Source organism: Macaca mulatta, chromosome 9, assembly GCF_049350105.2.
Source record: "Macaca mulatta isolate MMU2019108-1 chromosome 9, T2T-MMU8v2.0, whole genome shotgun sequence".
Lineage (NCBI taxonomy): Eukaryota > Metazoa > Chordata > Mammalia > Primates > Cercopithecidae > Macaca > Macaca mulatta.
Genome location: NC_133414.1, coordinates 109,308,700 through 109,322,160, shown reverse-complemented (window position 1 = coordinate 109,322,160; position 13,461 = coordinate 109,308,700). Strand labels below are relative to the sequence as shown.

The following is a 13,461-nucleotide window of genomic DNA, read 5'->3' as shown; positions in this document are numbered from 1 at the left end:
GGAGTGCAGTGGCCGGATCTCAGCTCACTGCAAGCTCCGCCTCCCGGGTTCACGCCATTCTCCTGCCTCAGCCTCCCAAGTAGCTGGGACTACAGGCGCCCGCCACCTCGCCCGGCTAGTGTTTTGTATTTTTTTTTAGTAGAGACGGGGTTTCACCAGGTTAGCCAGGATGGTCTCGATCTTCTGACCTTGCGATCCGCCCATCTCGGCCTCCCAAAGTGCTGGGATTACAGGCTTGAGCCACCGCGCCCGGCCTGCCCTTGTTATTTCTGTATGCCTACATACCTAGCTACTAATTTTCCTGCTTCTGGCCATCTATGTAAAAACTTTTGTGATGAGGAAATTAATCTTTAGTATATACTTTGATTTTCTATAATATTTATATCAAATTGAAGTGAGATTGAAGCCAAAACTACTTGGTTTCTTTATTTTTTTTTTTTTCGAGGCAGAGTCTCGCTCTGTCGCCCAGGCTGGAGTGCTGTGTCCTGATCTCTGCTCACTGCGAGCTCCACCTCCTGTGTTCATGCTATTCTCCTGCCTCAGCCTTCCGAGTAGCTGGGACCACAGGTGCCTGCCAGCACGCCCGGCTAATTTTTTTTATTTTTAGTAGAGACGGGGGGTTTCACTGTGTTAGCCAGAGTGGTCTTGATCTCCTGACCTTGTGATCCGCCCGCCTCGGCCTCCCAAAGTGTTGGGATTATAGGCGTGAGCCACCGTGCCCAGCCCAGAGCCACCGTGCCCAGCCCAGTACTTTGTTTCTTTAAAAAAATTTGTCATGAAATGTCGATTATACATACAAGTTTATAGAATAATATAATCAATACTCTTCCCATTACCCGGCTTCAGCAAATCTTAAAAATTTGCCATATTTGCTTCAAATGCTCCCCTTTTCCCATAGCTCAATGATTTATCCACAAGAACGTTATTAGCACTTCAGGAACTCTTTTTTTTTTTTTTTTTTTTGAGACGGAGTCTTGCTCTGTCACCCAGGCTGGAGTGCAGTGGCCGGATCTCAGCTCACTGCAAGCTCCTCCTCTCGGGTTCACGCCATTCTCCTGCCTCAGCCTCCCGAGTAGCTGGGACTACAGGCACCCGCCACTTCGCCCGGCTAGTTTTTTGTATTTTTTAGTAGAGATGGGGTTTCACCGTGTTAGCCAGGATGGTCTCGATCTCCTGACCTCGTGATCCGCCCGTCTCGGCCTCCCAAAGTGCTGGGATTACAGGCTTGAGCCACCGCGCCCGGCCTTTTTTTTTTTTTTTTTTTTTTTTAAAGATGGGGTCTTGCTCTGCCACCCAGGCTAGAGTGCAGTGGCGCGATCTCAGCTCACTGCAACCTCCACCTCCGGGGTTCAAGCAGTTCAGCCTTAGCCTCCCGTGTAGCTGGGATTACAGGCGCCCGCCACCATGCCCGGCTAATTTTTGTATTTTTTAGTAGAGACGGGGGTTTCACCGTGTTGGCCAGGCAGGTCTCATCCGCCTGACCTCGTGATCCACCTGCTTTGGCCTTCCAAAGTGCTGGGATTACAGGCGTGAGCCACCGTGCCCGGCCTCAGGAACTCTTTCATACCTTCATGACTTCTCTTAATCACTGTCCATGAAAGGTAACCATTATCCTGAATATTATGGTAAATACATTTCTGCTTCTCTTTATAGTTTACCATTTAAGCAAATCTCTCTAAATACTAGTTTCGTTTATTTTTAAAATTTGATATGTCGTCATATAGTATATAGTTGTATGTTTGTGTGTGTGTGTGTGTGTGGCTTCTTTTGCTTTTCATTTGTGAGATTTAGCTATGATTGTACATATAGCTAGAGTCTGTCCATTTTCATTACTATGTAATATTCCATTGCAAATAAACAAAGCCATTAAATTAAAATTCTGCTGGACATTTTGCTTTTTTAGTTTTGGCTGTTTAGAAAATAATGTTGTGGGTTGGGTGTGGTGGCTCATGCCTGTAATCCCAGCACTTTGAGAGCTGAGGTGGGTGGATTGCTTGAGGCCAGGAGTTTGAGACCAGCCTGCTCAACATGGGAAACCCTGTCTCTACTAAAAATACAAAAATTAGCTGGGCATGGTGGCACTCACCTGTAATCCCAACTACTCAGGAGTCTGAGGCATGAGAAGCGCTTGAACCATGGAGGCAGAAGTTGCAGTGAGCCAGGATAGTGCCACTGTACTCCAGCCTGGGCGACAGAATGAGTCTCTGTCTCAAAAAAAAAAAAAGAAAAAATAAAAACAGAAATTAATGAAATAAGCTGGGCATGGTGGCTCCTGCCTATAATCCCAGCACTTTGGGAGGCTAAGGTGGGTGGATCACCTGAGGTCAGGAGTTCGAGACCAGCCTGGCCAACATGGTGAAACCCTGTCTCTACTAAAAATACAAAAATTAGCTGGGTATGCTGGTGTGTGCCTTTAATTCCAGCTACTGGGGAGGCTGATGCAGGAGAATTGCTTGAACTTGGGAGGTGGAGGTTGCAGTGAGCCAAGATTGTGCCATTGCACTCTGGCCTAGAAGACAGAGCAAGACTCCATCTCAAAGGAAGAAAAAAAAAAAAAAGAAACTAATGAAATAAACAGTAAACATATACAATAGAGAGGTTCAACAAAGCTAGAAGTTGGAACCTTGACAAAACTAATTACATTGAAAAACAAATTTTTTTTTTTTATTTTTTTTTTTGAGACGGAGTCTCGCTCTGTTGCCCAGGCTGGAGTGCAGTGGCCGGATCGCAGCTCACTGCAAGCTCGGCCTCCCGGGTTTACGCCATTCTCCTGCCTCAGCCTCCCAAGTAGCTGGGACTACAGGCGCCTGCCACCTCGCCCGGCTAGTTTTTTGTATTTTTTAGTAGAGACGGAGTTTCACCGTGTTAGCCAGGATGGTCTCTATCTCCTGACCTCGTGATCCGCCCGTCTTCGCCTCCCAAAGTGCTGGGATTACAGGCTTGAGCCACTGCGCCCGGCTGAAAAACAAATTACCAGTATCAGGAACAAAGAGGAGGACATTACTATGGAACCTAGAGATATTAAAAAAGATAAGAGGATATTATATACCAATTTATACCAATAAAGTTTGAAGGTTTATGTGAAATAGACAAATTCCTTGAAATGTACAACTTAACAAAATTAACACAAGAAGTAAAGGAAAATGTGAGTAGTCCCATAACACAAAATAAGTGGAATGTGTAATGAAAAACTTTTTCACAGAGAAAATTCTAGGTTCAGATGGCTTAATCAGCCAATTCTGTCACATATTTAAAGAAGAAATAACACTAATCTCACATAAATTTTTTCAGAAAATAGAAAAATAAGACATTGGCCGGGCGCGGTGGCTCATGCCTGTGGGAGGCCGGGCAGGCAGATTGACTGAGCTCAGGAGTTTGAGACCAGCCTGGGCAACACCATGAAATCCTGTCTTTACCAAAATACAAAAAAATTAGATGGGCGAGGCGGCATGTGCTTTGTAGTCCCAGCTACTCAGGAGACTGAGGCAGGAGAATTGCTTGAACCTGGGAGGCGGAGGTTGCAGTGAGTGAGCTGAGATCGTGCCACTGCACTCCAGTTCAGGCGACAGAGTGAGACTCTGTCTGAAAAAAAAAAGTACAAAAAAAAAAAAAAAGACATATTTCCCACCTGAGTGTATAAGGCTAGAACAACCTTGATATAAAACCTAATGAAGACATTATAAGAAAGGGAAATTTAAGACTAATCACACTTATGAATGAATGGGAAATTTAAACTATTAGCAAACCAAATTCAGCAACATATAAAAATGATAATACAGCATAACAAAGTTGAGTTAGTTGAGAAATGCAAGGTTGGTTTGACAATAGAAAATCAGTATTATTTACCATAAAGGAAAAAATTATATGATCATCAATAGATGCACAAAAAATTTTCGATAAGTATTTGATAAAATTAAACACCAATACACAATTTTAAATAAATAAGTAAATATATAAATAAATATACATATCTCCTCCGGAAGGCAGAGGCTGCAGTGAGCCGAGATTGTGCCACTGCACTCCAGCCTGGATGACAAGAGTGAGACTCTGTCTTAAAAAAAAATAAATAACATAGCAGACTGAGAATAAAAATATACCACCTGAATCTGATTTTGCTAAGTGATGAGTAAGGAAAGGTACTATTTTTAAATTTACTTTATTCTGATAACTTGTGAAGTTGAGATTCTTTTTATGTTTATTAGTCTTAGGTCCCCTCTGCATTACTGATCATGTCATTTGACTAATTTTCTGTTGAGTCAAGTGTCTTTTCCTTATTAATTTTTAGGATTACTGATTCATTCTGAACACTGATCCTTGGTTATATGCATGGCAAACATCTTTTTTTCAATCTGTGGCTTATCTTGCATTTTATTATTACTTTTAGAGTTTTAGATTTATTTATTTATTTATTATGAATGGAGAGTATGTTCACATGAATATAAAATCCAGAAAATACAAAAGAGCATACAGTGAAAAGTTTCTCTCCCACTCTTCTTCCCCTTTTATCCATTTCTCTTTAGAGGCATTGTGACTTCATTTTTAAGAAATTTAGTGCCGGGCGCGGTGGCTCACGCCTGTAATCCCAGCACTTTGGGAGGCCGAGGCGGGCGGATCACAAGGTCAGGAGATCGAGACCACGGTGAAACCCCGTCTCTACTAAAAATACAAAAAATTAGCCGGGCGCGGTGGCGGGCGCCTGTAGTCCCAGCTACTCAGGAGGCTGAGGCAGGAGAATGGCGTAAACCCAGGAGGCGGGGCTTGCAGTGAGCCGAGATCGCGCCACTGCACTCCAGCCTGGGTGACAGAGCGAGACTCCGTCTCAAAAAAAAAAAAAAAAAAAAAAAAAAAAGAAATTTAGTGTGTAGTGTCATTTGTTATACAGAAAAATTTAATGTAGTTAAATTTATGATTCTTTCTTTGGGGATTGTGCTTTTTATGTCTTGTTTAAGAAACTCTTCCTCTGTTGCATTAATTTATTCTATAGTGTTTTTTACTGCTTTTAAATTTGGCTTTTCATATTTAGATCTTTATTTTGTTTGGAATTTATTTTTTGTCTGTAACGTGAAGTAGGGATCACCCCTCCCCCATATTGTAAAACTACCTGTTTTATGCTTTTACATTTGTAACTGTTTCATCTAGTATAACTGAAGCGGTGATGGGAGTCTCCTTTTGAGCTTCATCTATGCATTGGCAAATACAGTTAATTAACTGGTCTAGTTTTTTATCTCTATTTCTGTATTTGCAGATGAGTGCTCAGAGTCCTAAGTACTGCCTTTCAGGCCTCATAATGTGCCCTTGTATCCTCTAACATGTCTGGAATGTGTGTAGGCTGTGCTGGGGCAGGGAAAGGAGAGTTTCTTTGTCACAACAAACAAGGGGAAAGCTTTTTTCCTGTCTCTTCGATTTACCAATGCCTCATCAGAAGCTTTCAGCACTTATGTAAGAAATATATTTATTTTCTTGAACTTTAGTATATTTAGTTTGTTTTGCAATATCATAGAGTGGAAGGTTGTTTTTGCTTAAATACAGTAGTTTTTTCTTTAGTCCTATAAATTTCTTAAGTTCTTAAACATGTTTCTTGATAATTTTAGCTTTATATTGTGGTATTGTGTATTCTTTGGAAAGGGATTAGTGGGCTTTGTGATATGGGGTAACTTTAAGAAAAATAACCCGCTATAACTCTTTTCCATCTTTCACCTTCCATTTGATTTCTCTTTTAACTATTTCCATCTCTTAGATATTGTTTTGCCAGATGGTCCACATAGAAAAAGTGAGGAAGTAGGGGAAAAGAAAAGAACTAGCTTAAAGAAATTAAAGTGTGACATAATGAGAGAATGAACATGGGAAGAAAGGGGAGAAAAAACAGAAGGGAAGAGAAACTGAGATTGTTTACGTGTTACTTATGTGTTACGAGTTCCAAGGTATCTTTTTTTCTTATGTTCCTTATAAATAGCTAGGAGCAGTCTTGAACCTGTTTATTCTTCTCCCTGTTTGTTCTGTTTAGGAGGGAGTAGTTTTGGGGGTGATGGCCAAGTAGGAAGAATTCTGTTGAAAAACTATACATGTTGCTTTTAGTTTCTTTCTCACTTGTGTACAATATTTGGTCTAGTTTAGTGCTGGAAGGGTCAACTGTGTTGAAAGTGTTAGAATCTTGAGTTTTGCTCTGAACATTAATAAAAGTCTGAAAGTTTTATGTATGTATGTATGTGTTTCTGTTTCAGGAATATAATGGTTGCTATTAATACACATTTTTATGTTAATGCTAATTTGATCTGAATCAGTTATTCAGAATTAAAAGTGATGTGAATTCCAGAAAATGATTAGTTTAGACTCAATAAATTATAAGACTCTTTTTGGTGCTACACATTTTATGATTTTTATGGTCTTCCTGGTAGGGGAGTGATTTCTCATTGGCAGTGATTATAAACAATAGTCCTATATTGACCCTTGCTTCTTGACTGAAATAAGCTGATGTTAAAAAAGAGGCTCTTGTCAATGATTTAAGATGAAGTTGCTTCTAATTTTATTTGGCTTTTATCATTGGCATTTGAACAGGAAAAATAACTAGTGTGTAAAAAGGTTGAGGAGACAAGCATTTTAAATTCTATTTTTTTTAGTTACTTTTTGGCTTGAGGACACACATTCCTAGTTTTTAATTTTTGTTATTTCTCATAATACATTATCATTTCAGAGAAAAGAAGGAATCTCCTAGCCACCAACTGAAGATGTGGACTGTTAATTAAATCATGTAATAATTTTTCAAGGAAATAGAGATGAACTTTGAAGTCTACCTACGCCTTGTTTTCACTATACTGTTATTATTAATTATCCATGTAGTATTGACAATGTCCTTTGTAGATTAGTTACATTTAGTATTTAGAAGTGCCGTCATTTTTCCTGGAATAGTGCTTTGGTACCTAGGGTATAATGGACCACTTATAAGTTGTGATTGCTTTTACTGTGGGTATGTTTGTATGAGTCAGGTGAATTTCAGTTCTGCCTGACTGAGATATGATAACTTGTCCTTTCTAGCTTGCGTTATGTCCATTTGTTGGTTATATAATAGATGACTGTTTATATAATAGGGATTAGAACAAGCCATTAGACTTTATTGTTAATGGATACAAACTATATGTCTTCTGTAAGAGTTTCAAGGATATAATTCTTAAATATAACAACATATTAGAAGTAAAAAGGGAATGATATGCTTTGGCTATGTCCCCACACAAATCTCATCTTGAATTCTAGCTCCCATAATCCCCATGTGTTGTAGGAAGAACCCAGTGGGAGGTAATTGAATCATGGGGGCGGGTTTTTCCTGTGCTGTTCTCTTGATAGTGAATAAGTCTCACAAGAGCTGATGTTTTTATAAAGGGCAGTTCCCCTGCACACGCTCTCTTGACTGCTGCCACGTAAGATATGCCTTTGTTCCCCCTTCGCTTTCCATCATGATTGTGAGGCCTCCCCAGCCATGTGGAACTATGAGTCCATTAAACCTGTCTTTCCTTTATAAATTACTGAGTCTCTGGTATGTCTTTATTAACAGCATGAGAACAGACTAATACAGTAAATTGGTACCAGTAGAGTTGGGTACTACTGTAAGGATACCTGAAAATGTGGAAGCGACTTTTAAACTGAGTAACAGGCAGAGCTTGGAACAGTTTAGAGGACTCAGAAGACAGGGAAATGTGGGGAAGTTTGGAACTTCCTAGAGACTTGTTGAATAGCTTTGACCAAAATGCTGATAGTGATATGGACAGTGAAGTCCAGACTGAGGTGGTCTCAGATGGAGATGAGGAACTTGTTGGGAACTTATATAAAGGTCACTCTTGCTAGGAGGAGCCAAATCCTAATTTCCAAGACAATGGGGAAAATGTCTCCAGGGCATGTCAGAGACCTTTGTAGCAGCCCCTCCCATCACAGGCCTGGAAGCCTACGAGGAAAAATGATGCTGTGGGTGGGCCCAGGGCCTTGCTGCTTTGTGCAGTCCCTGGACTTGGTGCCCTGGGTCCCAGCTATGGCTAAAAGGGGCCAGTGTACAGCTCAGGACATTGCTTCAGAGGGCACAGGCCCCAAGCCTTGGCAGTTTACATGTGGTTTTGGGCCTGCGGGTGCACAGAAGTCAAGAATTGAGGTTTGGGAACCTCAGCCTGGATTTCAGAGGATGTGTGGAAATGCCTCAATGTCGAGGCAAAGATGTGCTGCAGGGATGGAGCCCTCATGGAGAACCTCTGCTAGAGCAGTTCAGAAGAAGGGAAATGTGGAATGGGAGCCCCCATACAAAGTCACCACTGGGGCACTGCCTAGTGGAGTTGTGAGAAGAGGGCTACCATCCTCCAGACCCCAGAACTGTAGATCCACTGATAGCTTGCATTGTGCGTCTGGAAAAGCTGCAAACACTCAATGCCAGCCTGTGAAAGCAACTGGGAGTGGGGATGTACCCAGGAAAGCCACAGGGGCAGAGCTGCCCAAGACCATGAGAACCCACCTCTTGCATTAGTGTGACCTGGATGTGAGACGTGGAGTCAAAGGAGATTATTTCAGAGCTGTAAGATTTAATTACTGCCCTGTTGGATTTCAGACTTGCATAGGGCCTGTAGCCCTTTGTTTTGGCCAATTTCTCCCATTTGGAATGGGTGTATTTACCCAATGCCTGTACCCTCATTGTACCTAGGAAGTAACTAACTTGCTTTTGATTTTACGGGCTCATAGGCAGAAGGGACTTGTCTCAGATGAGACTTTGGACTATGGACTTTCGAGTTAATGATGAAATGAGTTAAGACTTTGGGGGACTGTTGGGTAGGCATAATTGGTTTTGAAATGTGAGGACATGAGATTTGGGAGGGGCTGGGGTGGAATTATATGGTTTGGTTGTGTCCCCACCCAAATCTCATTTTGAATTATAGCTCTCATAATCCCCACATGTCATGAGAGGAACTCAGTTGAAGGTAATTGAATCGTGGGGTGGTTTTTCCCCACGGGAATAAGTCTCATGAGATCCGATGGTTTTATAAAGGGCGGTTACCCTGCACACACACTCTTACCTGCTGCTGCTGAGACCAGTTCGTCTGGGGAGACCCTAACCCAGCAGCGCTAGAGGAATTAAAGACACACACACAGAAATATAGGGGTTTGAAGTGGGAAATCAGGGGTCTCACAGCCTTCAGAGCTGAGAGCCCTGAACAGAGATTTACCCATGTATTTATTAACAGCAAGCCAATGATGAGCCTTGTTTTTATAGATTATAGATTAAGTAAGAGTATTCTTTATGGGAAACAAAGGGATGGGCCGAAATAAAGGGATGGGTTTGGCTAGTTAACTGCAGCAGGAGCATGTCCTTAAGGCACAGATCGTTCATGCTATTGTTTGTGGTTTTAAGAACGCCTTTAAGTGGTTTTCCACCCTGGGTGGGCCAAGGATTCCTTGCCCTCATTCCGGTAAACCCACAATCTTCCATCATGGGCGTCATGGCCATCATGAATATGTCACGGTGCTGCAGAGATTTTGTTTATGGCGAGTTTTGGGACCAGATTTTGGGGGGCCTGTTCTCAACCTGTTCCCCTTCTTTGATTTGCAAAGCGATAAAAGCAAAGGCAGCTTTGTCACGGTGAGCTACTTCTCACAGGAGTCAGAATCCACATCTGCAGACTATACAAAGACAAACAACATAGATTAAAAGCACAATCATCATTGAAATCCAAGTGTTTTTATCCTTTTTAATGGGTTATTAGCTGCTAATCTGTCTACAACTCCTTCAAGCACTCAAGTTCCTGGCATTAAGGTCAGGTGTACCTGGGATGTTTTGAATATTTGTTATTTTAATTTTGCAATATCCAAAGACAAGTTTGTAGAGTGTCATTCTAGATGCTTTTTTATTCTTTCCTAAATTTTGATCTTATTAAGAGCATTTAATAGTTTCCACAAATCCTTATGTTAAGCTCCTAGAGCGGGCCATATCATTTGAGGTTGAGGTGCTACTATATTGCCATGGTTCCAGATAATAGGAACTTTTCTGTACTTCTTATCATTTCTACCATCTGACCATTTTGTTCAGATCATCTTAACATAGTGTGACCATGGCATGCAGACTGAGAGGTGCAATTCAAGCCAAACATCCCCTTAGGGGACCAATCAATAACGATTCCATAGGAATCGTTGTGCAGCACCGCTGCCTGTTCTGCAATGCAATCTTCCTAAACAAGTACGTTCATTATTTCTGGCCAGGTTCTATTTTGTTTACAAATAGGTTTTTGAGGGCAATATGCCTCAATTATAGGAGCAGATTTATTATGGTAAATACTGAGATCAGCAAGCATGCGTAACTGTGTCATAGAGTGATTACATGCAGGCATTATTACCAGCCAAGATTGATAAATATGCCCAATAAGTATAATTGTTCTCTGTGTCAGCCCTTGTTGAAGGAATACTCACGGCAATGGTGATCACTGCTATCTTAGCTACCATTAAATTACTCATTGTGACTGGGTCTTTTACTTTCCTCAGGTTTTCTTCTGCCATCTGCGACAGCTTCTTGATCTGTCCCCGGGTGGGTGGCTGTGTTCAACGGGTGTTGCTCGTGACAGTTGGGGTCCTCCTCAGTATCAGCCTCAACATGGCTGCAGCCAGGGGGTCCTTGGGATCCTCCCGGAATCTCTTCCTTGGCATCTGGCTCATGATAAGGTTTCAGGTGTCTTGATGGTATCCAAATCAGCTATTGATTCGGTGGTCCTGGAGAGACACAAGCATAACCTCTACTCCAAGTTATTATTTTACTTTTCCCAACTTTTTGTTATCAGATCTCCCCACCAAACCAATTGTTCTGCTTCTGTCTTTGCAACTGGTTTCTGTAGATGCTGTTCAGCTGCTGATAACATCAGGCCTTTTGGCAGGCTCAAAAAATTTAAAGTTAATAATGCTAGATTCAGTTGCATCTGTGGGGTTCCATATTCTCTTTCTCCCCCTTTTTTGTTTTTGTCATCAGTTTTGTATCTGTATGAAATAGTAACTGAGCATTTTTAATTAACTGTGTGGAATGAACCACGTATGAAGAGTCAGAAATCACATTAATAGGCATATTAAAAGCAGTCAATACCTCAATTACAGCTACAAGCTCCGCTTTTTGAGCTGAAGTATAGGGCGTCTGGAAAACTTTACTTTTTGAGCCAGAATAAGAAGCTTTACCATTACTAGACCCATCTGTGAAACAATGAAAACGCTTAGTAGGCTGCAGGTTGTTTACCACAGGAATTGTAAATGCAAACTGTTCACAGTCTTGCTCAGCTAAGGGGATAGTAAAGAAACAGTCTTTTAAATCTATGACTATTAAAGGCCAAGTTTTTGGAATTATAGCAGGAGAAGGCAATACTGGCTGTAATGCTCCCGTAGGTTGTATAACTGAATTGATGGCTCTTAAGTCAGTTAATATTCTCCATTTACCTGATTTTTTTCTTAATTACGAAAACTGGAGAATTCCAAGGGGAAAATGTTGGAGCTATGTGTCCATTTTCTAATTGTTCAGTAACTAATTTCTCTAAAGCTTCCAGTTTCTCTTTACTTAGTGGCCATTGTTCTATCCAAATTGGCTTATCTGCTAACCATTTTAAAGGTGTAAGTTCTGGAGGCTTAACAATGGCTGCCATCAAAAATGATATCCTAATATTTGGCAGGAACTTTGTCTTTCCACTTGAAGCAGTTCTTTCAAACCTTGCAAATTTTTTTCTAGTCCCATACCAGGGACATACCCCATTTCATGCATTGTATGTTGACTTTGAGGGCTATATAATTGTTCTGGAATTAGAACTTGTGTTCCCCGTTGTTGTAATAAATCTCTTCCCCATAAATTTATAGGTACAGAAATTATAATTGGTTGAATAGTCCCAGGTTGTCCATCGGGACCCTCACAATGCAAAATATAACTACTTTGATATATTTCAGGGGCTTTACCAACTCCAGCTATGTCAAATTGAGTGGGTTGAATTGGCCATGTGGACGACCAGTGCTGTAGAGAAATGACTGAAATGTTGACTCCTGTATCTACCAAACCTTTAAATTTCTTTCCCTGAATAGTTATTTCACAGGTAGGGCATTTATTAGTAACTTGATTTACCCAGTAAGCTGCTTTGCCTTGCTTATTTGTGCTTCCAAATCTTCTTGTTCGTTTAATTTCACTTTTTCCCATTCCCACATACGGCACAGTCAGGAGCTGTGCTATGTGCTATCCTGGCTCTGCTATGCGCTATCATGGCCCTGCTATGTGCTATCCTGGCTCTGCTTTCCAGGGAACAGAAGTAGATATAACAATTTGAATTTCCCATTGTAATCTGAATCAGTGACTCCTATATGTATTTGTACCCCTTTTAAACTTAAACTAGACCTTCCAAAAAGTATTCCTATTGTCCCTGCTGGCAAGGGACCATAGACTCCTGTTGGGACCTTTCGTGGCAGTTCCCCAGGCAGAAGACTCACAGCTTTTGTGCAGCATAAATCTACTGAGGCACTATTGGCTGTGGCGGGGGACAGACATTGTATGGGGGGTGAGGGAATGGCCTGAGCTGGAAATGCCTCGGTTTAGAATGGGGCCTGGGATGGGCCCTTCATGGCGTTTCCTGAAATTGGGTTCCTTCCTTTTTTTTTTTTTTTTTTTTTTTTGAGACGGAGTCTCGCTGTGTCGCCCAGGCAGGAGTGCAGTGGCCGGATCTCAGCTCACTGCAAGCTCTGCCTCCCGGGTTTTTACGCCATTCTCCTGCCTCAGCCTCCCGAGTAGCCGGGACTACAGGCGCCCGCCACCTCACCCGGCTAGTTTTTTGTATTTTTTAGTAGAGACGGGGTTTCACCGTGTTAGCCAGGATGGTCTCGAACTCCTGACCTCGTGATCCGCCCGTCTCGGCCTCCCAAAGTGCTGGGATTACAGGCTTGAGCCACTGCGCCCGGCCTTTTTTTTTTTTTTTTTTGAGACGGAGTCTTGCTCCTCGCCCAGGCTGGAGTGCAGTGGTGTGCAGTGGTGCGATCTCGGCTCACTGCAAGCTCCGCCTCCTGGGTTCATGCCATTCTCCTGCCTCAGCCTCCCAAGTAGCTGGGACTACAGTCGCCCGCCACCACGCCCAGCTAATTTTTTGTATTTTTAGTAGAGACGGGGTTTCACCATGTTAGCCAGGATGGTCTCGATCTCCTGACCTCATGATCTGCTCGTCTCGGCCTCCCAAAGTTCTGAGATTACAGATGTGAACCACTGTGCCCGGCCTAGGGTTCCCTTCTTTATCAAACTTAGAGTGACACCAATTAGCCCAGTGTTTTCCTTTTTTACATTTTGGACATATTTCAGTCTCAGCAGTGTTCTTTTTTCCCCTATCGGGTGACCTGACTTGCTGATTTTTTCTACATTCTTTTTTAGTATGACCATGCTTCCCACAGTTAAAACAAGCTCCAGGAAACAGAGTATTTCCTTTATCCACTCTCAGTCTT

At 41.9% G+C, this 13,461-nt stretch overlaps 1 protein-coding gene across 11 annotated transcripts in view; it reads left to right on the top strand.

Annotated features, from left to right (window-relative positions):
- The window catches only part of ARHGAP19 (Rho GTPase activating protein 19), an 80,475-nt gene that overhangs the window by 16,651 nt on the left and 50,363 nt on the right, over nt 1-13,461 (top strand). The window contains exon 1 of one of the 11 annotated variants that reach the window (XM_015147777.3): nt 5,285-5,439. In XM_015147777.3, the coding sequence (XP_015003263.3) occupies nt 5,411-5,439 (29 nt within the window). In that variant the 5' untranslated portion in view covers nt 5,285-5,410. 11 annotated transcript variants of the gene reach the window in all.